The sequence below is a fragment of the Parasteatoda tepidariorum genome, chromosome 5 (genome assembly GCF_982258835.1).
Source record: "Parasteatoda tepidariorum strain Cologne lab strain chromosome 5, Ptep-v5.0, whole genome shotgun sequence".
Taxonomy (NCBI): Eukaryota; Metazoa; Arthropoda; class Arachnida; order Araneae; family Theridiidae; genus Parasteatoda; species Parasteatoda tepidariorum.
Window position 1 is genome coordinate 22,484,272 of NC_141759.1, and position 26,429 is coordinate 22,510,700.

At 30.0% G+C, this 26,429-nt stretch overlaps 1 protein-coding gene across 1 annotated transcript in view; it reads left to right on the top strand.

Annotated features, from left to right (window-relative positions):
• Positions 1-26,429, top strand: part of LOC107440461 (multidrug resistance-associated protein 1) — a 58,006-nt gene that overhangs the window by 8,031 nt on the left and 23,546 nt on the right. Inside the window, exons 4-19 of the mRNA XM_087163515.1 lie at positions 615-752; positions 2,124-2,240; positions 4,659-4,720; positions 5,114-5,230; positions 5,322-5,453; positions 11,347-11,521; positions 12,714-12,968; positions 13,111-13,176; positions 14,712-14,849; positions 15,961-16,107; positions 17,695-17,779; positions 18,246-18,439; positions 19,309-19,485; positions 20,715-20,882; positions 21,775-21,965; positions 22,644-22,797. Coding sequence (XP_087019641.1) covers positions 615-752; positions 2,124-2,240; positions 4,659-4,720; positions 5,114-5,230; positions 5,322-5,453; positions 11,347-11,521; positions 12,714-12,968; positions 13,111-13,176; positions 14,712-14,849; positions 15,961-16,107; positions 17,695-17,779; positions 18,246-18,439; positions 19,309-19,485; positions 20,715-20,882; positions 21,775-21,965; positions 22,644-22,797 — 2,316 coding nt within the window. The remainder of the gene's footprint in view (positions 1-614; positions 753-2,123; positions 2,241-4,658; positions 4,721-5,113; positions 5,231-5,321; positions 5,454-11,346; positions 11,522-12,713; positions 12,969-13,110; positions 13,177-14,711; positions 14,850-15,960; positions 16,108-17,694; positions 17,780-18,245; positions 18,440-19,308; positions 19,486-20,714; positions 20,883-21,774; positions 21,966-22,643; positions 22,798-26,429) is intronic.

Genomic DNA, 26,429 nt, shown 5'->3' on the forward strand with positions numbered 1-26,429 from the left:
CTCATTAATTTTCTAGAAGAATACGAGGAAATCCTGAAATAATTTTCAAGAAAAAATGACAAATTATGCAAAGTTGCGCAACAACCACAACTAAACTTGGCCAATTAGCTCTGGATACTTTTTAATCAAATGCCCTAACAAATAGAGCAATCGTTTTTTTTTTCATATCTCTTTTTATTTTCTTCTCTTTTTTGTTTCTATTTGCTATTTTTCCTCTCTTTTTTTCTATCTGTCTCGTCTTCCAAACTTAACCATTAACCGATAAATGCCCTTTTAGGGGCATAGGTGCAGGGTTAAATGTTGGTGTGTGTGTGTAATTGCAGTGTCAGCCACCGGTGGTTGACGTGGCCTAAATGTAATTTCAGTGTCACCCACCGGTGGTTGATACGGCCTAAATGTAATTTCAGTGTCAGCCACCGATGCCTGACGCGGCGCTCAACGTGTTAATAACTACGTAAGCATTTACTTTCCCCCTCATTTCGGACTTAATTTTATATCCTTTTTAGCTATAAAAACTTGAAAACTTTATCGAATTTAACTTTTTACAGCTCATTTTAATAATTTTTCAAAGTGATGTTATTTTTTAATATTTAGTCACCTTACTTCCGTTTCAGATCTTAACCATAAAGCTTATGCTTCGAAATAGGACATGTGGAGTAGCTACTTCATATGCTCTTTCAGTTTTCTGGCTTGTGCTAACGATATGTGGCATAGTGTTACAGAGATCAGCAATATTAGATTATTTTTATTTCGTAAGTATCAATATGTTTAGTAAGTATCATTACATTTAGTAAGTATCATTACATTTAGTACATTTAATAAGTACAATTATTAGTTTATAAAGAGAAAAAAATATCCTTTCAAAAGAGTAAAATGTAGAGATACGTACCTGTTGTTAAGGTTTAATATTTTTGTCTGAAATGATAGATTAATCTGTTCGATGTGCGCTTTTCATCGTTCTAAATGAAGAAGTCTTTTAAGGCTACGTTGTAAACAATTTAAATCATATTGTTCTTATTTAACACTGTTTTTTACAGCTCTGTCGCCAAGGAAAATAAAAAAGCTATAGTTTAACCCTTTAATGGGCCCTTTATTTCTAGTAAAGGTAAATTAAAGTATTTTTGGAATTGAAATTGTTTTAAAAACAGTAACTGATATAAAAAAAAACCATTTAGTTTATAAAAATGCCATTTTTTGTGGTAAATATATTTAACATGACCTATTAGGAACTTACTGACTTTTATTCTTCTTTATTTATAACATAAATTCCTTAAATGCTTCAAACTTCGAAAGGAATTATGTATTTTATAACTTTTATACGTTTTTTAAAAGTGACAAATGGTTGCCAATTTTATTCAAACTCACTTCAAGAAAGCAGTAGTTATTGAAAAATGGAAACATTAATTAAAAGTGGTAAAACGTGGTGGTAAGTATACTTACCACGGCCTTCAAAAGGGTTAAGTGCCTTATACTTGAAGTAGAGTGCTAAGATTTCATACAATATATATATATAATCTTGTCATGAAGAATTATCTGGGCTTTGGAACAGTCAAATAACTTAAATATTTTAAAAGTTATTAAACATTTTTTTAAAAAAATCGCCAATTTGGTGATATTTTTTCAACTTGGTGAAATTTATCAAAATCACTGCCTTAGTTTCAGTTTTTCAAACTTTTATCAGCCCAAGTCATGCAACATTGAAGTGAGTTATAAAATTTTTAAAAAAAATAGATCACAAACGCTTTTTACTATCACAAAACTGTGGCTTTTCTCCATATTGACGTTTTGCATCATTTTCAATATAAGCATCGACATTGCTCACTTAGGATAGGCTAAAATTAACCTTACAGTCATGAGTAACAGTTACAAACTCATAGCAGTTACAAAAACAGCATATTATTCGCAAAATGGTGTGTCATTTCGTAATACGACGGAGCCATCGAAAAACAACCTTTAAATTTTCCTAATAATTTTCGGCAATGTTTTTATCAAAGAGCTGAAGATTTTTTTTAAATGTTTTTTTACAATGTTCTGTAGTAAATCCATTTTATAATAAAAATATTATGAAATTTGCTATCTAAAAACTGTTTCCTGTCTTTAAATCTGAAATGATTATTTTTTAGGGGAAAAAACCGTCATCAGAAATCATTTTCACAGTCAACATGATTTATTCTCCATTCGTATATATTCAACTGTTTTTAAGTATGTTTGCGGATCAGAGGAGCTTTGGTTATCTCCAGGTATTCAATTAATTGAGTTTTCCTCAGTTTTTTGGTTAAAATAACTTCACCTTAATATCATGCATTATTTACTCCCAAAATTGCTCAACGATTTTTTAAAAAAAATATGTGGATTAAGAGCATTTTTAATTACATTGTGGGGCAATTGTTTTGTTGTTTCCGGTTGCAAATGGTTTTTGAATGGAGAAACTTAGCTGGACTTTAAATTGCCATCCTGTTCATAAGCGTTCAGCTGGTGCTGACGTCATAGATCACGTGTATGTGTTTCAATGATCCACCTCTCCTCGAGTTGCAAGTACCAAATTAAACGAGTCAGATAAACAATTTTGTGTACTTTGGCAAAATGCACTTAACTGAGCAATAAGATTTTTTTGTTCACTGCATATTTTCCATTTTGGTCAAATCTACCTGCAGAGTGACCAAAAAAGTTCAAGAATTAAACATACAAGATGTGAGTTGAATATAATTAATTTTGTTGCAATTTGAATTGATCATTATAAATTAGCTTCATTTCAGACGAATGGATTTTAAACTTTGAGTAATTTGAAAGTCAGCGAAATTACAAATCATACAAGAGGCGGCTTAATGATTGGATATTTGCAAGTGACGCTACTCTTGGGTATCGACACTGATTGACAACTGAATCGTGGTATTTGTTTGTGTCACGATTTAGCAGACAATCAGATTTTACAACCAGGTGCAACGTCACTTGCAGGTACACGATTAAATCTGATATGAAATTCGATTCAGCGGGTTAATAAACCAAGCCTAACAGTTTACCTCACAACCAAGTTAACACGACAACTTGTTTATGTAGAATCATGTCATTTAAGCGGTCTTTTTCTTCTCGAATTGCATGTAACCAACTGCAGCTTAAAATTTCAACTAGACTAAATACAGCTAAAACAACTAAAATAAAGTTTATAAAAGTTTTGAAATTAATACAGAAAGTGATAAGGCTGGTTTTAAGTTCATAGCAATCACTCGTATTTTTATTGCTTGTTATGCGAAAGGATAAAATGTACATAAAAGTTTGGTTTGATTTATTAGAAGTACATACATTTACAGGCTTGTGAGCTCAATTTAGACTTATAAACTTTTGTCAAATAGAATGGCAGATAGCACAATACAGAGAAGGACAACACGAAGATACATCCTGGGTAACAGCGGGATTCGAATCCGCTAACTCCACGCTTTGCATAGCGTTTGGCGGGTGATACCGCTCAGTCAGGGAGGCCCTTACATAAAGGTAGATAAGGAAATGCATACAAATATTCTCAGTCTTACCCGTTGCCAACGAGAAGAGAAAGTGACGAAAACTCACGTCACTATATCACCCCCTTCACAATATCTCATCACTAAGGCCCGGATTTTGATGACATTTGCATTTTTTGCATTTTTGGACATTTTTTGTCCTTTAGAGCATTTTTTGAGATTTATAGGGTATTTTCTTTAAAATTTTGGGGCGTATTTTGCATTTTAAAGCATTTTTTAAATTTTTTTGTTAAATTTTTCTAATTTTTATTATTTTTTATAATTTTTTATTATTACACTGGCTTCCAAACAATGAAGAAAATTTTTAGGATATTAACAGGTCAAGCAACATCTTTTCAAATTGAAGAAGAATTGTCAGTAAGTGTGACCGTCCTTTTCAAGAAAGCACCAATAACATCAGTAGACGTTGAAAGAAGCTTCTCCTGGTATAAAAATTTGCTTCCAGACAAGAGACGCTCGTTTACATTTCAAAATATTAAAAAAAAATTTCTAATCCACTGTAATTCTGATATTTAGTAATATTATGAGATGGAAGTTGTTATATTCATTTAAGTGTCTGTACAAAATGAAAATGTTTTGGAGTCAATATATTTTCCTTTTTTTGTTATTTTTGGATATAAAACATATTTGTCAAACTTTAATGAACGTGGAACAAGTATTGCATTGCTTTATATTTTTTGAAACGACTCATATAAATTTTAAAGAGTAAAACATTGTTTTAGTTCAATATTTTTACTTCTATTTAAGTCATGTCATAAGGCATTTTTAGCGTAATTTTCGCATTTTAAGGACATTTTTTGCACTTTTAAGGGCATTTTTTGCAGTTCATAAGGGCATTTTTTGCACTTTTTAAGGACATTAATTGAGACTTTTTAGGTCATCAAAATCCGGGCTGTACTCATCACCATCACGATAACATCACTTCCTTTATTGAGCCATTGTATTGCAACGTACTACTTCAATTTAATTAGTTATTTAAACTTTCGTTTTTAAATGTATCAATTAATGTAGCTTTAGGCAACGTATAAAGATATATTCCGCCCTTTTTTTGTTGTTGCTGCGTTAAAACAGTACAAAAAGACTGCATTTATGTTTTCTTACTAATTTTTTTCCTCTCTGATGATATTTTATTTCTATCTTTAGGATACTAAAGTTATAGAAGATGTGTCATTTATTTCTTATGTTTCCATATCCTGGTTTACCAAGTATGTTGAAAATTTTATATTTTATTCTCTAAGACCCAGATAAGTTTATATTTCCTTCCTATTTCTGTATTTCGAATTATAATATCAACCATTAGGTGACTATCAGGATGTAGTGGTAAAAACTAAATTTATTCCCTTATATTTAATGTATGTAATTCTTCAATTGTAACTAATACCATAACGTACACTTTAATTTTTATGGTTTAAATACGGAAATATTCCTTGCCAACCTTTTTACTGGTAAACTGAAAGAAAAAAAAAAGCTAGAAAAAGTTGCAAATTTTTATCCTGTTCAGTAGATTTCTTTTTAATGGGTAACTCTGCCATTCCTGCTTTAGTTACAGAAGAACACTATTTTAAATTTCATTGCATAACCGCACATTTTTTTTCCAGGTACGTCTTTGAAAGTAGACGGAAGCTTCTGACTGTACTTGATCTAAAGTTTATAAGCGTCCGGCTAGTGGCCAAATTTGCATACTCAGAATTCCTGAAAAGATGGAACATAAACAAGTACGTAATAATGAACATAACAGAACTAACTAAACTGTTCAATGAATGAGGGTCTCTCTGTGATTTTTTAATGACATGCAAAATTTTTCAGGGAGCCCAAATCTCTTGAATCTCGAAGCTTAGGGCTAAGTTTAATCATTACTTTCTGGCCTTGGATAGTAGCAGCAACGATTTTTAATTTTATTTTCACGTTAGCCTTGCTGGTGCCACCTTTAATTTTAGAGTAAGTTACATATTGCTTCTTATTTTATCGTAGGCATTAAGGTAAGCACTCCAGAATTGTAACAAGAGTTTAAGATTGGATTTGTAATACCTGTGAACCCTTTATTTACAAAATTATGACTTCCTCCGTCCCAAAATAGTTTTTTTCTACATTTAAGTTGAAGTTTTTGTCGAATTTGGATGCTACATTTCAAGAAAGGGGAGTCAGTCATAAATAATTTCGCGCAAAGTTGAGTTAGATGGACAACAGTAAAATTATACCTCTCATGAAATCTCGGTCTATTAAACGGAGGATAATTTAACCCCTTGGGGTCTGGTGATTCAGAAAAGCAAGTACAAAATCAGAATCAAGTTGCAATTAAATAAAAAACGGTAACTTAAATGTTGTCGTTTCTAATTTGACAGACTTACTTTGCTTTTACTTTAATTATTGTTAGTTTAATCATATACATGATCAATGTTAATTCAAAGTATAACTAAATAGTTTTATTTTGAACTAAAGTAATGGTGAATTAAATAAATCAAACAAATGTAACCCCGACCACAAATAAATTGCTAAAGAGCTCTACTTTGGTTACCAGTTTTATCTTTTTACCCTGATTGATACGGTTTTATGCTGGCAGGTCTTTGTGACAGTCGGCGCTAAATGGCAAATGTGATTGCTGTTGGTAGCGTCCTTACAAAATGGGACGTGGTTAATGAGCGCGTGAACCCTGGATTTTTTAAAGTAATTTGGGGCTCATTTAACACGTTCACGCTGGAAAAAGTGAAAATACTGGTAGTAGAAGTATTTCAATATTAGATAATATTCGGTAAGAGTTAATCTATTCTCAACAATAACAATTCACTGTAAGGAAATTTATCACGGAACTTGATCTTGAGTTGAGAGCAGAGTGCCTGTCCACGAAGCGGACAATTGACTCCTTCATCTGAGGTGATGTCCGTGGGCGCCTGTAAGGATGTCGATGGAGGGAAGGGTCAAGTGGCGAGCGAAAACGCAGAAGCGGAAATTAATCACGGCGAAGAAGCAATTCAATATAAAAATTGCATCCGTTAAAAACAATTGGTAGTTATGGATTTTTATTATTCCCGGAAAAAACTAAGAAGTCAAATTCATTGGTTACCAGTTTTTACTCCGGTGTGCAGCCAAGATGAGAAAATCTAGCGTGACCCACCGGTGGGTCACTCCGGCGTGAACGTGTTAAGGAGCAAATATGCCTCGAAAGTAAATGTAAAGGGGTGGCAAATGATCCGCTTTCTGAAAAAGTTTTAATAAATTGGTGGGTAATTAAATAGTAAAACTTGTAGAAGTAAGTTGGCACCTATGAAAAAGTATATTATTACCTCTAATAGTACTGCAATTTTCATATTATTAAAACTGGGAAAAAAATTTATAAAAAAAAAGTTGGCAGGATAGTAATTGAGTAGCCAATGATAATGTTTTAATAAAAGATTTGTTCCAAAACTGCCTGCTTTGGTACTTAATCGTTAAAAAAAAGGGAAAAAATGTGATTTCAGCTCTTACGAAAAAAAAGCATATTATTACCTGTAATAGTAATGCAATTTTCATATTACTAACACAGGGGAAAACCATTAATAAAAAAAGTTGGCAGGTTAGTAATTGAGTTGCCAATGATTAAGTTTATTTAAAAGAATTGTCCCAAAAATTTATGCTTTGGCACCTAAACGTTAAAAAGAGAAACAAAAAGAGAGAAAAAATATCTTTTATCTCTTACGAAAAAAAAATTGTAATATTACATGTAATAGTAATGCAATTCTCATATTACTAACACAAGTGATTATTAAATAAAAAAAGTTGTCAGGTAGGTAATTGAGAATCCAATAATTATGTTTTATTAAGCAAATTGTTCCAAAATTGCGTGCTCTGGCATCTAACGCATTAAAAAGAGGAAGAAAAAAAAGTAAAAGCACTCTGCTAGTCATGAAATTAATTTTCATTCTCTTTAACATAGTGATTTGATCGCCAAAAACTTGTGATGTTTACAATCTTTTTAGCGGTGCTTGTTGTACAACTCTTGATGCATTGCTAAAAATAGAAAAAAAGAAATGAAAATAGAATAAAACATTTGTGTCATAACAGCGATGTAAAACAGACGTAAGCAATCTATTTTTTCAAGGTTAGCAAGTTATTTTTTATATCACAGTTACTCACAATGATGAGTTTAAAAATACTTTAATGAAATCAATATCGACCACATTTTCTTTTTAGGGACTATAAAGAAATTTCGTTTGATTTACTTCGCAAAAGTTATTAATAAATGTGGTATTTTAAAACTTAAAAAGGACACCAATTGTGTATAATGGACGTTGCAAGGTTTCTTTCGAACTATTTCTTTCAGTGGTAGTGAACCAAAGCTGACTTTTTCCAACAATGAGTTTTTTTTTTTTTTTTTTTTTGAAGAAAAATATTACATAAATATTTCGAATTATAGTTGCCAGTAATTACGGATTGTCCATAGTATTTTAAATTTAAGATTTAGCTTGGTAATCAATCTTATAAATTTTCTTTTAATTCTTAGAGCCATAAATTTTAAGAAAATGCAATTTTGTCAGCCATTATGTGATAATACTTCAAATTTTTATATTCAAGTTATAACATTTCAAGTTGTAGAAATAAAATTGAATGTAAGTCACAGTAATCTAGAGCTAATTTTATCCACAACTGCATTTCAATTAATCTTTTGCTACCGTTGTGAAAGTTCTTCCTTAGGAGGTGTAAGAGTTGGCAGTTGTGTGAGAACGTAATAGATCGTAATTTAATTATGATGTTACATCTATCTGTTTTGATTGCTCGTATTTAGTGGTGGGCAATATTCTTTTAATTCTAATTAATTAAAATATTATTACATTTCTCGTGCTACCAATAAGATAAGTATTTTCTGAAATTACGAAGAGTCAGTATTAGTTGGAGTCTCTGATTAGTGTTTAAATATATACTAAATATACAAGGATACATGCTTTCTTAACCCATTTCGTCCCGAATTTATAAATTGAAATGATACAAAAAGTGGTTTTGTGGAAGAAGTGGTATAATATATTATCGAAATTAATTGGTTTTTCTACTGTTAGGGCATTCAAAATGTCTTTGATAGATCAAAAAGTACTTGTTCCTTAGAATTCTAGATCTAATCAGAAATAACTAAATCATTGTGGAATCTGAGAATCCTTTAATTCACCCAGATAAATGAAAATACTGAAAAAAGTTTCCCACCACAACGAATGTCTTTGAAAAAAGGGACTGTCCTGACGCTGGGCGTTAACCGGTTAAAATTTCTAAAACGCATGAGAACTATGCACTGGAAAAAGTGGTATAATATATTATCGAAATTAATTGGTTTTTCTACTGTTAGGGCATTCAAAATGTCTTGGATAGATCAAAAAGATCAATCAATCCTGACTAGTTTCAACTAGTTAACTACCCTTGGTACCCTATTTTCACCTATTTTTTCTTTGTTACACTTACACATCCCTGCCAACTTTCACTCTTTCTGAGGAAGTATTTTCCAAATGGTAGTGAAAATTAATTGAAATACAATTGTAGATAAAATCAACTTTTCTTAATTGCTATGGCTTACACTCATTTTCGTTTCAATGACTTGTTCAGTTATGTAAGATTGATTTATTTGCCTTTAGTAGAGGTCAATATGAGATTAAATTAAATTTATAAATCCAAAAATAATAAAGGAATTTATAAATCCAAAAATGAAAAGGAAATTTATAAATCCAAAGATTAAAACGATATTAATAAATTCACTGCCACTTTTTATCTAAAAATGAAATACAACAGATAATCAGAGATGCCAACTTGCTCTGGACAGCAAATATGTATTTTAAAGTGGTAGTTTATCAATCGTGATTCTTGGTTTAATAAATTCAATTAAGTAAATTTTTATCCACCACTATTTTTAAATAATTCGTAGGCTTATAAAATTCACCACTTCTAATATATAATGCATACCCTCCAACTGCTACGGAATTTCCGTAGTTTCAGAAATCTTCTTTTCAGACGGTAGCAAAATTAATGTCTTAATATTTAAAAAAAATCAATTTTAGCGTAACTTTTCCACTATTACTTATAAAAGTGCAGGCCATTTGGCTAGATTCTTTAGTTCTGATAAAAGTTTTATAAGAGATCCATTTGCTTTAAAAATTTCTACTTTGGTTCGCTACCACTAGAAAGAATTATTTTCAAAATCCTCATAAGTTGGAGGGTATGTATAATGTCATGCTATATCTTCTAAAAAACAAGCAAAATTGGTCAAATATTTTCAAAATTTACTTTGAATTTATTTACCGTTTTTTTAATTATTTTGGCGTGTCCGGAGCAGTTGGCATCTCTGGATAATCCGTAAATCTGTAGTTATTGTCAACTATGTATACTAATTCAGTCTTGCGTGCATTCATTACAAAGACGGCTTACAATCCATTGCTAAGTTGAAATATAAATAGAGAAGGAAAACATAAAAATATATTCTAGGTTATGAAGGTATTCCAACCACTACTTTCACGTTACAAAAAGGTCCCTGTATTCATCTATTAGGTGCCAGCAATCCTAGGAATTCTTTCCTCTCACTGATAACTCACTTGTTCATTTCTTAATTTTTTCTAATGGTGGAACCAGATATTCGTGTTCACTAAAATATAGGAAAATACAAATACCCATTTTACGAGATCATGATATTTTAAAACTAAAGAGGCAGACACAAATAAAAAAAAACACATTTGCCTGACAACAAATGCCCTACGACTTTTTTATGAAGTTTCTTTTCTTGTGAATACAAAATGTTGCATTGTCAACCCCTGTCTCGAACAGGGTTGAAAGCTTATCCATATCAAGACGGAAAAAAGCAAAACCTGGTACATGTACATTTTTTTTAATTTAATAACTTTGAAAAAAAGTTTGAAATAAAGTTTTAATATTTGAATAACGAAGTTAATAGTTCTTTTTATAAAATTTCCTTTAAAACTATTTAAAACGTAGCCCATTGATGTTGATTTAATTTTTTACACTATATGGTTTTAGTTCTTCTAGTTTCATGGGACCTAATTCAGAAAAGTAGCTAACATAATGGCGTTACAAATTTAATATGATTTGATACACTGGTCAATCTCTTAAATGAACTCCAGTTTCTTAGGACTTAGTGTCATAAAAAGCAATTGGTGTAATGACAATAAAGTCAGACTTAAAATTGTTCTAATTACTCATTATCGGACGTGGTTGCTCTCATTGACTCATGAGAACAGACAAGATATAAGATAGTGACTTAGCTAACCATTAGCTAAGCATTTAGTCCATATATAGACTGCTCAAACATAAATGTGTAAAATAATGCAATGTACACGGCCGGTAAGCACCCTCCCCTGCGGCTGCCCGTAACTTCTGTTGGGTTACTCCCCGGTTGGAGCACTCTGATATATAGGGTGATTATAGTACGATACAGAGTGATTATAATTAAAGTTACGATTTCAGAAATCGCTAATTTTAAAACTACTCGTCAAAAATACCTGATATTTAATTGGTGAAATTTAATTTCTAAAAATTTAAATATCCATGACGACCAAATTTTTTTAAACTGATCTAACACAGATAAAAAGTCAATAGTGATAAATAATTTCTAATTAAGAATGCTAAAATTTTATTTTACTCTTCACTGAGAACCAGCTGAAAAGAAAAAAGATTCCAAATGGGATATTCAGATTTTGAGGGTTTAGAGAATTAAAGAATTTTTTTTTTTACCTCAACAATAAATTTTGAGAAACAACACAGAACAATGTTTTGAAAAACAACGTGAATAATAAGGTGAACATACTTTTTTAATTTGTGCATAATTTATACACATGAAAACTTTTACTTATTATAATTTTTTTTTCAGTCGTCTCATAGACTTTGTTGAGCATGATCATTTTGCGTGGAGAGGTATGCTGTATGTGAGTTTGTTTTACATAGTAGATGCCTCTGGAAAAATATTCGATAATTTCGGAGTGTATTTCTTCTTTAACTCTGGTGCACAGATGAAGTCGGCCCTCATGAATGCAGTTTATAGAAAGGTAAAACAATATAATCAAGTTAACTTATTATGACACGTGATTCTCTTGGCTATTAATACAGATGAAACCCGGGTATCAAAACTATTTTATAAAAGTTTAACTTACTGGTAGTCACACACGCGGAAAATATCCAATTGAGATGATCTTTTACTCTTCCATAAACAAAAGAAAAAAATAATTATAAAGTCATAAAGAGAAGATTGGTAAATAATAAGTGAAATTTTATAATGGTGACTTAGTTCCAGGGTGACTTAGTGGAATGGTGACTTAGTCAAGACAATTAATACATCTGAACTTCAAAATTACTTTATAAAAGTAATTTTGAACTCACTGAATTTAGAACTCACTGAAAATAGCCTATTGAACCGATTTGTTATTCCTCCATAAACGAAAAAATATATTATAAAGATAAAGAGTAGATAAACAAATACTGCTTTAAATTTTGTAGTGGTTGCCTTTGTTTCGAGCATTATAGAAACAGTATCTCAGTGGACAATATTAAGTATTGGAAGGAATCCCATAAATGGAGTGCTTAACAACAGTCTAGCTAAATTTTAAAAAAATTTAAAATTATTTTTGTGATAATAAATTACAATTGTCACAGAAATAAGTAATCAAGAAATCTTAAGGTAAATAGAAACTTTTTTATTTTAGTTACAAGAAACAAAATTATAAATAAAGAGTTTCATTTATATTGCCATGTTCGAAAATAAGCAAATTCATTTATAGTTTCGTTGCATTTTAAAACAAGAAGAGTTATTATTATTTATAATTCTATTATTATTATTTTTGTTAGCTGACACGAACTGTCCACTTTACATTTATTAAACAATCTTCTTCTAAAAATGAAAGATTAGTTATTGTGGGGGATAAAGTCTTCGTCTGCCACTGCTTTGTTCGGGGTTTAATTCCCCGTTCTACCGTCTGGGTACCTTATCTTACTACACTTTCTCTGATGTATTGTCCCCAGAGTTTGGGTGGTTAGAGACCAGATGATTACTACCAACATCTGTCCCCCGACGTATCTGTGGTAGTGTAGTACACGCACGTGCATTTATTACAGCCCATTAGTGAAACTCGAGCTTGACGTTAACAGCCAAGCTGATCCTACCAATTAAAAAAAAATTCGATAATATTGCCATGCGGTATAAGAACACTATATGATTTATATTTAATTCTTTAATATTTGCAGAACTTTTTGCTGTCACCAGCTGCTCGTAAGGAATTTACCAGTGGTTCCATATCCAATCTTCTTTCCGTGGACATTCAGAGACTTTCCTATTTCACCTATTACTGCGCAGAGCTATTCACTTGCCCAATCAGAATCATTGTCATCCTTGTAATTATGTGGCAGTACATTGGAATGGCAACACTTGCTGGTCTTGGTGTCATAATTTTCTTACTCCCTATCGGCTACTACATCTCCAGGTACAGCGAAAAATTTACCGTAAGTTCTAAGTTTATGTTCCTTGATTTGTCAGGAAGTTACATGTATGCACATTGTTTTATATTTTTTGCAAGGAAGTTTTTATGCGGATTGTTTATCAAAATGTATAATGCTCGTGTATTTTTGTTTTATTTTAATAAAGGATGAACAAATGAAAGTCAAAGACACTCGACTGAAGTTTATGAATGAAATCCTCAGCGGCATAAAGGTAATGAACAACATTTCAAATTGTTAACTGTAAAGGTTAATGAACAACATTTCAAATTGTTAACTGTAAAGGTTAATGAACAACATTTCAAATTGTTAACTGTAAAGGTTAATGAACAACATTTCAAATTGTTAACTGTAAAGGTTAATGAACAACATTTCAAATTGTTAACTGTAAAGGTTAATGAACAACATTTCAAATTGTTAACTGTAAAGGTTGATGAACAACATTTCAAATTGTTAACCGTAAAGGTTAATGAACAACATTTCAAATTGTTAACTGCAAAAGTTAATGAACAACATTTCAAATTGTAAGTGTTAAAGGTAATAAACCCTATTTCAAGTTGTCAACTGGAAATAAAATGAGCAAGATTTCAAATTGTTAACTGCAAAGGTTAATGAACAATATTTCAAATTGTAAACAATAGAGGTAATGAACACTATTCCAAGTTGTTAACTGGAAAGGAAATGAGCAAGATTTCAAATTGTTAACTGTAAAGGTAATGAACAATATATCATATTGTTAATTATAAGGGTAATGAATAGCTTTTCGCAATCGTCACAGTGACTTTGTATTTTTCGTAATTATAATTCGTGTTCTTTTCAAAAATTAAGTTAAGTTTTTTTTTAAAAAAAATTTATTGAATTCTATTGTTCATTTAACGAAAAAATTAAACTTATTTAGCAAACTTATTCATGCTTTGTTATTCATAAAATGAAAATAATAAGAATGAGAAAATGCAGCTATATGTGATAAAAGTTTGTCATTATATAATTTAATATATTCATTTTCCACACTTCTTTTTTTTTTTTTTTTTACAAATCAAAGGAGATGTCACTATCATGTTTTTCTTTCTCTCACGTAAGACTAAAAACCATTGTGTGTATGCTATTTCTGCAATACATTATTTAATCCAGAGAAAAAGTTTGAAAATTAATAATATAAAGAAATAAGCACTTTGAGTGTTACAAGTTTTCGGTCTTTCAAGTAAAGATTAGTGGTATGTTCATAAATGTGTTACTATATTCCAAGTTATAACAAAAAGTTGAAATTTTTTTTTAACGAAGTAGAAGAATGGTTTTTAAATATGCTCTAAAATTCAAAGAGCGGAAAGAAATTGTAAAAACTTTTTCCAGAAAAACGGAACATTACGAAAGTTTTCCCTAAATACAGCCAAAAATTCTATTTTTAGCGAGGAAAGTCCTTCAAGACTACAACTGAATGTTAATAACAAGTTGTATGTTTGGCAGATGTATTTGCAAGACTGCGAACTACAATGCCTTATGCAAAATATTTTGTAGCGTGGAAGACAATTAAACCCATCAAGTATCAATTCTCTTTAGTGACTCATTCTATATTCTTTCAAAAAGATTCTTTCACTAAGATTTGAGTTAGATTTCATGTGATTTAACACTGTCAACCGGAAGATTTTTTCTCTTTTAATTGGAACAAAAGTTTACTTAAAAAGCTCAAAAGTTGCCAACTGTGCCCTATAGTTTTCGTGTCACTTATTTTAAATCTTTATTTCATTTCAGATACTGAAATTATATGCCTGGGAAATAGCATTTTCAGCAAAAGTGTCGGAGGAAAGAAGAAAAGAGTTGAAGCTGATTTTATACTCCCAAATGTGTACAGTTGTCAATGTTTTCGTTTTCTACTGTGCACCTATCATGGTAAGCAAATTGTTTTATTAGTTATAGTTAAAAAGAAGGTTATAAGGGATTAAATACATCTGATTACCCACCACATAAGTTAAATAAATATTTGACTTAACGATAGATGTTGACGTCATAAAAAATTGTATTCTTTATATTCTTATATAGTGTGGCTATTATTTGCAAGGACTGATTCAATAAAATATTATCCTTGAAAATAAAATGCGAGTTACCTATTTAATATGTTTTGAAGCGTCTTTTATCTGCCGTTATGTACTTTCTGTAAATGTATGTAACGGTATTGTCTTGAAGGTAGTGTTGAGTCACATTCACTACTCTTCGGGAAAACTTCAAAAAACTTCTAGAACTGCAAACTTTGTTGAAGGACCAAGGTTCCAGAAGACGTTGAAAACCCCAAAATTAAAAAAAACGTCTGAAAAAAAAATTGTTTTGGAAACTTTAACAAAAAGTCAGAGAATTGTATAAAGGTAAGTGCAGGTTACTCCAAAGCACATTAAATTAGCATTAAATTTACATAATATTTTATGAAATTATTATATCTGTTCTGAAAAATAATAGTTGCATTTTGTATAATTTCACTTGGTGGTTTTCATATATTGCCTTTCTATCATTTCTTGTAGTTAAAAATTTTCTATAAACTAATATTGCAGAGTGTAATTTGACTGTCAGGGGTGCTTTACGTGTGTTTACCACAATAGATATTACATGACCATTATTTTTCATGAAATAATTCTAATTCTCAATTAGGTACTATGATCTGAATATGATATTTAAAATTTTTATAGTTTATGTAGTTATAATGCAATTTATGTTTAACGAGATGATGAATAAAATTTCTATTTACCAAAATGAAATTAGAAAAAGGTTTTTTGGTGATCATTTTATACGATGATGTAGAAAGGTGTTTTTCAAAACTATACATTACAGATAATTTATTCATATTCTTTTAAACTTTTAATATTTGCTGTGGCCGATTGTATTAATTTAGTCTGTAAGAGCATGGTTATTATGGCAATTTCTTCTTTTTTTTTCAGAAATTTTCTTTTTTTATATTGACAAACAATGTAGTTTTTGGCATTTCTCACAAAATATTTTTGTTGTTCCCTAGATATCTGTGGCAAGTTTTGCTACTTATTTATTTATGGATCGCAATAATGTCTTGGATCCAACAAAAGCCTTTGTTACAATCACACTTATGGAGCAGCTGAAGTATGGCTTGTTTATTTTGCCCGAATCCATTTCCGAATTGATACAGGTGAACATAATCAAACTATTCCCATATTTTTTTACTATATTAAGAGCATCCAGTGGTACCTCAAATTATTATAGCGTTATATAATGTTTTGTCAAATGTTCATTTCTTGTTTTCTAAAATTTAACATGAAACATCGTTGATTAATACAATAGTTTGACAACTCCTGCATAGATATGCTGTAGTTGGGGGGTGATCTAGAGAGGTACAGAACACTAAATAGCTTGGCCGGAGATTAAATAATAAGCTTACATGGAATGATCATATAAAAGACAACATCTCAAAAACTTGGAGAGATTTAAAAGCTCTGAGAGATAGGAAAACACTGAAAACTGCCAGTAAACCTAAAAACACCACTATATGTAAACAGCATAAGATCTCTAACCACTGATGCATAACCAGCATAGCGCACAGCACCAGATCACTTACAGCATAAACTTGACATTTTACGTAATAAAAGATTACTATCCGTTACAATATCTCCATACTATGCTAGGAATCAAACTTTAAGAGATGACTTGTCTTAAATCTTTCAAAGCTCTCTCAATACAATGTCTTACATAATGCTAACTTTTTTAGTAAAGCAGAAAAATTTGACACGGAAAAATTTTAATGATATCTTTAGCAAAGAATTCTTAAAGGAAAATAGTACACTCAGCCCATTAGGAGCCTTTTTCTCAGCGGATGGTAAATTATCTTAAAAATATTGCAACTAGTGTAAATACTGTACATAATCATTTTTTCATTTTATCACCATTCATATATATCGGATTGGTATAACGAGGGGTGGGGGTATATCGGCCGTGCACTTGCATTATCATTTGTTTTACCATATTAATGAGTGTGTCGTACATGTACTAGAACTAGACTATACACCCAGCCATGTCATTATCTTATCTCTTTGAATCCTGTCAGATCAGATAAATCAGTGGGAGCCCACCAGTTCTGGTGCGAAGTATACAAAACAATTCTAAGTAGGGTGAAAATGTCTAACATTTAATTGGTTCCTAAAAAAGTGTCTTTCCATTGCTTTGATGATATGCTAACTATCACTATAACGACTTTGAAAGAGCACTGAACCACAAACAATTACCATAATTAGTACCATATTTACCATAATTAGTTTCTTGATAGGACGCATTATAAAAAGATTTTAAATTTTTTGCACTTTATGCACGGCTGTGGGATCGGCCGAATACCGACCGATTTTCTTCATTCTAAATATTATGTATCGAAATATATAAAGAGGATCTATTATTTCGTGGGTTACTAAATAATGATTTTGAAATGATTCTTTTGTAAATGTAAAGATAAAATTCGATATTATATTATATTATATTATATTATATTATATTATATTATATTATATTATATTATATTATATTATATTATATTATATTATATTATATTATATTATTATGGTATAGTATAGTATATTATATTATATTATAGTTATATTATATTATATTATAGTTATATTATATTATATTTGTTAAAAAATAAATTTTTATTACTTACTGCAGTTACTATATCAGTTACTTTTGACTTATATTATATCAGTTACTAAATTTTTTTTTCTTATCTCTCAAGACTAGCATAGCTTTGGAGCGTTTGCGAACTTTTTTTGCAGCAGAAAACACGGATCCAGGGGTTATTGGAACTGAACCCGACGAAGGTAACTATAGAATTAAATAGTAATTAGTAACTATGTTTATTTTCCTTTCGTAAAATCTTTTTTTCAAGCATTCATATGAATTTAAATCAATATTTTAACAACCAATTACTAACTTAATGTAATTTTAGTGTCATCCACCGGTGGTTGACGCAGCTTAAATGTAATTTCAGTGTCAGCCACGTGGTTGACGTGGCTTAAATGTAATTTAAGTGTCTGCCATCGGTGGTTGACTCTGCCTAAATGTAATTTCAGTGTCAGCCACCGGTGGTTGACGTAGCCTAAATGGAAAGTCCAGTGTCAGCCACCGATGGCTGACGCGGCTCTCAACGTGTTAATATTGGTATTGGCATTGGCTTGGAATTGCTTGTCTAGTGCCTGCTACTCTCAATTGTATCGATAACTATGAAAAAGAAATATAATTTTCTTAAATTTTACGTAGTAGATAAAATAAGAATTTATTCATCAGGTGATATTTTGACGATAAGGAAAGCGTCATTCAAATGGCCGGGAGAAGAAGAGTGCACCTTACATGACATCGAGCTGCATATACCAAAGGGTAAATTGGTTGCCGTTATTGGACCTGTGGGATCGGGGAAATCATCATTATTGTCAGCAATGCTTGGAGACATCAACAGAACGAATGGATCCGTAGATATAAAAGTAAATATTTTGAAACAAGTGTATTTTTTTAAATAAAAAATATCTTCATTAACGCATATGAGCTGTTAGTGTCCATGCGAAAGAATGGCGTGTTTCTTTAATTTTAATCAAGGCTCAAAATGCGTGTTAAAAATGGACACAGCTTAATATACATGTTTAAAAAAATTGACTCAACACGAAAAGAAAAAAAAAGTTAAGAATTCGCCTTTTAAACTTCAATTCAAACTTTATTACCAAATGAGGAATACCTTCAAGCACTAAGCACAATAATAAGGAGCACAATAATACTAAGCACAATAATACGGACTTCGGGGAAGATATGATAAATGTAACTTTTCAGGCTATGTCTTCATATTGAGATTAAGTGGTAATTCAGATAAACGCTTAAGAGTTTTTTAAAAATTTGCGAGATAAATTTAATACGACTATTATAAATGTATGGAAGCCGTGAAAATCTTGTAAATACAATTATTGACTTATAAAGTCTTTTAAAAAAAGAATAATTTAAAAAATCGTGCAAAGTGATTTAGACAAATGAATGATATCGCAGTACGAATTTGATTGTATCCATTAGTTTATTCGTAAGAATAAAGACCATTTTTATAGAGATTTAAAATATGGAATCAAATTCTATATATATATATATATATATATATATATATATATATATATATATATATATATATATATATATATATACGTTAATTTTCTTGAACACCCATTCCGAACTGTATCAATTTTGTTATACACATATATTTCAGGCAATATAGAATTAAATTAATACCCATTTAGAACTATGCTCATAATTGTTCCATTATATAAAACTAATTAAATAATAATGTTTCTCAAAATTAATATTTTTTTTTCAGTGTAGCTTGGCCTACGTTCCACAAGAAGCTTGGATTTTGAATCGTACAGTGAAAGAAAATATTTTGATGATGAAGCATTTAATTGAAGAAAAATACAACAAAGTGTTAGATCTTTGTTGTTTAAGACCTGATATGGAAATTTTGCCAGCTGGTGACAACACCGAAATTGGTGAGAAGGTAAATTTCCTTCCAAATAACTTAAAACTATGTGGTCAAATTGCATAAATTCAAGTTTTTTTTTCATTGTCACTCTAACACGGGTCACCTTGATTTACTTTTTTCCATTATTACATCCGAGGATGGATGACGTAGTTTTACGTTTTTACTTGAATTTTTAGTTCTCTGCGTTAATTTTTCACTTATGCTAATTTTCCTACGTACCATTAGTAATTATACTATCGAAGATGCTAAAATCCGGGAAATTTTCATATGCTTTACTAATTAATTAACAAATTATTTATGACACGGGAGTCGTATTTACGTAGTTCAACAAAATTAATTCGATTAATAATAAACGAAAAGGTAGGTTAATTATTTTTAAAGAATTTAATATTTAATAGTGTAATTATTTAAATGCTAACATTTATTTGGAAAAAGTAAGTAACTTTAATGCCACTTTTTCCGATTCTTATATATTAACTGATAGCAAGATTTACGATTTAAGTTTTGATCACGAAAAATTTAATTTATGACGGTTTTTAAAACTATGTGTCAAAAAATAAATCAGGACACAGTAATCTTAAAAAAAACTAATTTTTTCACAATATCTGCTGCTGGTTTACACTGAATAAATTTTATATACCTTTTTCCTCATACATTTTTTGGCTTTTGTTTTTTTATATATACATTTTGGTCATAGAAATATTAATTCCATCTGACCAGAATACTGAAAACCATAAGTTTTATTGTTTTTTTTTATTCACGATTTCTATTTGGTTTTTTAATCTCTAAACTATGTAGACATTTTGGAAAATATGGTTTCCATTGTTTAGTCGGCATAATGGGAGAAATTGCGATCCCATTTTTCTTGATTTCGACTTCCTCTCATATTTTGTCTCTCAAAAATCCAAAGCAGTCAAAAATAGAAATGATTATTATGAGAGAGTACGCTTTTTACCTGATTTTGTTAGTTCAAATACTGTCTGTGCAGTTTGATCATCGAAAGGGAATTTGTGACGAAACGTTTCTCACGTGGTATGGCGTCCTATTAAACCATGATGATTGCATCTTGGTGCTTGGAAATTGAATTATCATTACCCAAGTTTATTCAGGACTTTGTTATCTTTTTATTTCTGCAGTGCACTTCTTAAATTAGATAGTAACGAATTGAAATATGTTTACTTGTACTACTAATTTCTGGAACTAAATATAAAAATACTTTTTAAATTTTTTTTTGTGATATGTAGGGAGTTAATTTGAGTGGCGGTCAAAAACAGCGTGTCAGTTTGGCGCGTGCTGTATATCAAGACAAAGAAATTTTCCTTCTAGATGACACACTCAGTGCAGTGGATGTTCACGTTCGTAAAGCACTCTTCGATGATATCATTGGAAACGATGGATTACTGAGAAAAAAGGTAAGATAGTAATAATTTATTAGTACTATTTATGAGGAGTCTCCACACGGTTTTTAGTCCGATCAGACCACTGTGAAGGATATACACTTACCGAACGAGTCATTTAATACTGAATATAGTTAAAATAAGAAAGTGGTAGCAAATATATGACTAAAAATTTATTTTATTTATGAATATTATTGGTTTGCCTTATTCACTTGTCAACCACTTCAGATTCTATTCTCAAATATATAAGATAAATCTCTCTCAATTACTTTTATAAAAGGTTTTGGATTCATGCGCACAACTGGTTCACTTTTTAAACAGCCTGAACGGACTCTTTATAAAAGACCGTGTGGAGGCTTCTTAATGTAGGAGGTGATGGTTGAGCTTTCACACGGTATTTTAAAAGTAGTCTGCGCAGACTATTTAAAAAATGAACCAAGTTGAGCGCATGAACCCAAATTCTATTTTAAAAGTAATTGAGTGAAATTTATCATACATATTTGAGAATTGAATCTGTAGTGGTTGACAGGTAAAAATGACAAACCAATCCTATTCATAAATTAAACAAATTTCTCGACATAGATTTGCTCTAACTTTCTTATTTTTACTAGATTATGTATTAAATGGTTCTTTCGTTATATAGTGTGCCTTCATAGTGGTCTGATCGGACTACCTATGAGAAACCGTGTGGAGACTTTCAGTAGTTGGAGGCGTTGGTTGATCCCATAATCATGTTTAAATATCTAAACTTTTGTTAAATTCTCAAGTTTTGATAGAAATTACGACTTTTTAATACTTATTAGTATTACGTAAAGGAAAAGATCAAAAATTGTCAACTCAGGTACTTGTATCTATTCAGTTCTATATTTCATAGCTAGCTCTTACGATTTATAATTTTCGCTTACAGACTAGAATTCTTGTTACCCATGATGTGTCAGTACTGCATAAAGTGGATATGATTGTCAGCATGAAGGATGGCAGAATTGATGAAATCGGCTCTTATCAAGACTTGTTGAGTCAAAATGGATCTTTTATGGAATTTATTCAGGAACACACGAGCCAAAAGAATTTAGAGGAAAACACAGATGAAAATAAAAAGTAACTTTTCATTTGCAGTTCTTATTACGTTATGAGCTGTGCTCTGCTGTGCGCAGCTAGTTTTTTTTTTCAAAATGGTAATTAAATTTGTATTAAAAATTTAATTTTTATTGAAAAAAGAAGAATTAGAACAAGTTATTATTATTTTTACTATGTTTTATATTACTGATCGACGCTCCATTTTTAAAAGAAAATCGGGCCTTGTCTTTCCCTTGCTCTTAGGAATTACTATTTTTATTAACACAAGTTCAACATACGTATGTAAAATTAGACAAATTAAATCATTTTCATAATCATATAAGTAATTTCATACCCATAAAAATTCCTTAAAATTCCCAAAACATAATAGATATATAAATAAATGAGTCACATACAAATCATATAATAAATAAATGATATTGTCTTTATCAAAAATTTCATTGCTGCTCAGGAATATTTTTAGTTATTATATTTTAAAAATTATTAAAATTAAATGTTTATTTATTTTCGTTCTGATTTTTCATTTATTTTCGTTTTTTTTTTTAGATTAGAATTTTCGTTTTTTAGAATTTAGAATTTCAGTTTTTTCTCGATATCCATAGTAACTTTATCAACGATGTAACTTTAATCTGTTGCAATGAAATATTTACATTTGTATCTATATTTACATTTGCATCAATATTTACATTTGATTTTTAGAATGCTCTGCAGATACATATCAACTGATTCTACTTCTTCAAAAACTTCAGATGATTTCTTGAGTAAAGAACAAAAATTAAATGCATCTTTTGACGCAAGAGATGCAGAAAAAACGTATCGATTAATTGAAGATGAGAGAATGGAAGTTGGGAAAGTAAGCATCCGAAAAAAAATTTTGTATTTTATTTTTTAAGATAGGAAAATAGCTTTCAATTTAATATTTGTAATTAAGTATGATTCTTCTGTTGATGGATAATTTCTCTAAAAAAGAAATATAAAGCCGTTGCAAGTGACAAAATATTTTTATAAGATCAAATGCATTTTCAAAAAGGAAGGGAAAAATACGATGAAGTAAATAAAAAAAAAATTATCTAACTTTAACTAAATTATATCAGATTTTTTATCGGGAAATTTTGATTTTAAAGTTTTCTTCTGTTTCAGTTCTTTTCCTGCTGAAACCATTCAAATTTGCTCTTCATCAACCGACTGTGATTTCCGGGAATCATTCCATATTGAAAAAAAGTTGATGATTTACTTAATAATCTTTCTGGAATCCCATCTTTTCTCAATATTTGGATATCATTACTATTTTTTTTTAAATCTTGCGACTGGGAATGTCCACCAAACCACACCTCCAAACTTTTTTCTTCTTTTCTTTTATTATTTTGTTCAAGCTTATTTTACTGTCTCCGTTATTTCATTCACATGGCACGAGTTTGTCTCGTAACTTTTTTACTGTCATTTAATGTTTGAACTCAGATGAAGTGTTATTTAACAGAATTTATCCTATTTATGGATCAGAAACTATAATGTGCTTATTCCTATACTTCCATCAGTGCCTTATTCACACTGTTTTGCTTTATTTTGCGTATCACAATGTAAACACTACCATATTTTGAATGAAACGTCTACATGTGATTTCAGAGATCTTGCAATACATTTTATCAAATATATTTCAGTTTTATTCGATTTTTCTAAATATATATTTCCCGTTAATGCAATCAAAAATGATTTAGAACAGTGTTTCCCAACGTGGGGCCCACGCCCCACTGGGGGGCAATTTGATTGTTAAGGGGGGCAATTCAAAAATGCACTCGACACGAGTTGAACCCTTTTGCTCCGGGCCGCATATAAACTCTCTTTACACACATAGTATCCCCAAGAGATTTTGAGCTCGCTGATTGGCTTTCTCGGCAACGCCATCTGTGACGTTATGACTGTTTCATTTTGCCATGCTTGTTATTTTCAGCATAGATTGATTTCTATGCTCCAGCTTTTGTGTACAAACTTGAAATGTCAGTTTTTTCAACAGAGAAACTGCCTTCTTCATTTAAAAATGAAGTAAAAAATATTTCCTCAAATACCATGGGTAATGGAATTTGGGGAACTTACCAATGCGAAATGGAATTCTAGAACTTCCAAACCTATAGGACAAAGATTTGTTTGTAGGTAAATAACTAGTTTAGTTATTTTAAGAAAAAATTTGTATTTAATTTTTATGGAAAATGCTTTTTTCGTTACATTTATAATACATACATAAATTCTTATGAAGCTAATATCCCTCTAATTTATTGAATAACTTTGAAATCGAATTTAATTGCCTTACTTAATTCTTATACTCACTATAAAATGAAAACTGAATAGTTTTCACTTGATAATTATTTAATTAAATTAATGTTCATTGAATTAAGTTAATATTTTATTTATTTATTGTGGATTATTAAAATTAAATTATAAAACTTCTAGTTTAAGATTTATTAGTGGCGCCATCTATTATTATAAATTAAAACTAAGAGATCTGCATTATGCCTACCTATTTATTACTTATTTTTAAAGTTTCTTTTCCTTTTTTTTTTGTTTTTTTGTTAAATGTTTTATAATACCGAAAAACTATTAATTGACATTTAAGAAATCAAGCAATTGTCTTTTAAAATGCTTATTTTTATTAATTTTTGATTGCATAATTCCCATCAAAATAAAAGTAAATGATTATGAATTGTCCATTAAATTAATACCATGAGTAATTAAAGAATAAATTTACAAAATATTCCCTCTTTTAATTCTAGTACATTTCTATTGGATTGTATAGATATTTTTTTTATTATTTAAGTGCAGGAAATTATTTGTTTGTCCCCACAGTGCGTTTATGAAAGTGGCGCAGCAGAAATGTAAAATAAGTTTTTCAAAAAATTCTACAATTTTTACATTTTTTTAACATTTTAGAATATCATCCTCTAAGATATGATGAGATCTTTTTCAAACATAATTTTTAAAATTTATTCATATGCATTTTAAAATCTCATATAACAATTTCAAACTTAACTGAGTGGTTCTGCAATCATACTTAATAAATTTAAGTAAGAGATTTTAATTTCTAAGGTATTCGAATATTAATCAATTCTTATATATATATATATATATATATATATATATATATATATATATATATATATATATATATATATATATATATATATATATATATATATATATATATATATATATATTACATAAAAGCTAGCTAATGAAACTTTAATTTATGTTTAATAATTATTATTATACTAATTTGATGTTTTACCTAAACATGATAATTTACCTTGCATTCGCCTAAAATTCATAGCATTAATATTAAAAAATATTAGAATAAAATTTAAAGCAAATTAGATTTAAATAAATGTGTTATTATTAAAATACAATTAATAACTCTGTTTAATTTTTTGAACAAAATTAGTATGAGAAATATACTGGAACTGATTTATGATTGATTTACATTTTGGGGACAAACTATGGAGACATGTTATTGGGGAGTAGCTACAAAAAGGCGTAACAGAAGCCAATGCCGAGAAAGCCAATCAGCGCGATCAAAATCTCTTGGGGATACTATGTGTGTAAAGAGAGTTTACATGCCTCCGGGCCATTTAAATGCAATGCTAGATTTCGGTGCCAAAATTGAAAGAAAAAATCAAATTCTTAAATAATTGCAGCCAATAAATATTATAAATTCTTTCGACGAGACCAGAATATCAACTGGGTTTTTGGCGTCGTCAAGTTATCCTCCCTGCGGCAGACTCCGCGTGGACTTTCAAACTTCAAAGAAAAATTTTGAAAAGAGGACAACAGTAAAGTCTCTATTTACTGCTCACACTTCAACTCATAATCGTGTTCTTGAGGCTAGTTATCAAATTTTTTTATTCATCGCTAAATCTGGAAAAAATCATACTACAGGAGAGAATTCATTAAAACCGTCAATATCAGCATCTCTTAAAACTGTTCTTGAAAAAGATGACAAAGATGTAAAAGCTATGCCACTCAGTAACAAGACTGTTACCAGAAGAATAAACTAAATGAGTGAAGATATTGAAAAACAACATGTTGAAAAGATGAAAACAAGAAAATTCTCAGTGCAAATGGATGAATCAACTTTGATAGACAGTGTGGCAGTGATTTAAGTTTCTTAAGTGAACAACTAAATTTTTTAATATTAAAAATTATGTATATGTTACATAGGGGGGCATAATAATTTTAGAATGGCTTAGGTGGGGCATGGCACAAAAAAGGTTGGGAAACACTGATTTAAAAGATTTGTATTAATTACTCATAAAATTATTAATCTAAAATTAAAGTTATATTGCAACAAGTTTGCGATAGCTTTGATAAAATTTTGACTCGCACTAGCAACCAAATCCTTTTTTTTTTGTAATATTAATTCAAATGGTTCCCAAATAGAGTAACTAACTAACTCAGTGGCGCGACAGCCCATTAAGAGGGCCAAGGCCGACTGTGCCC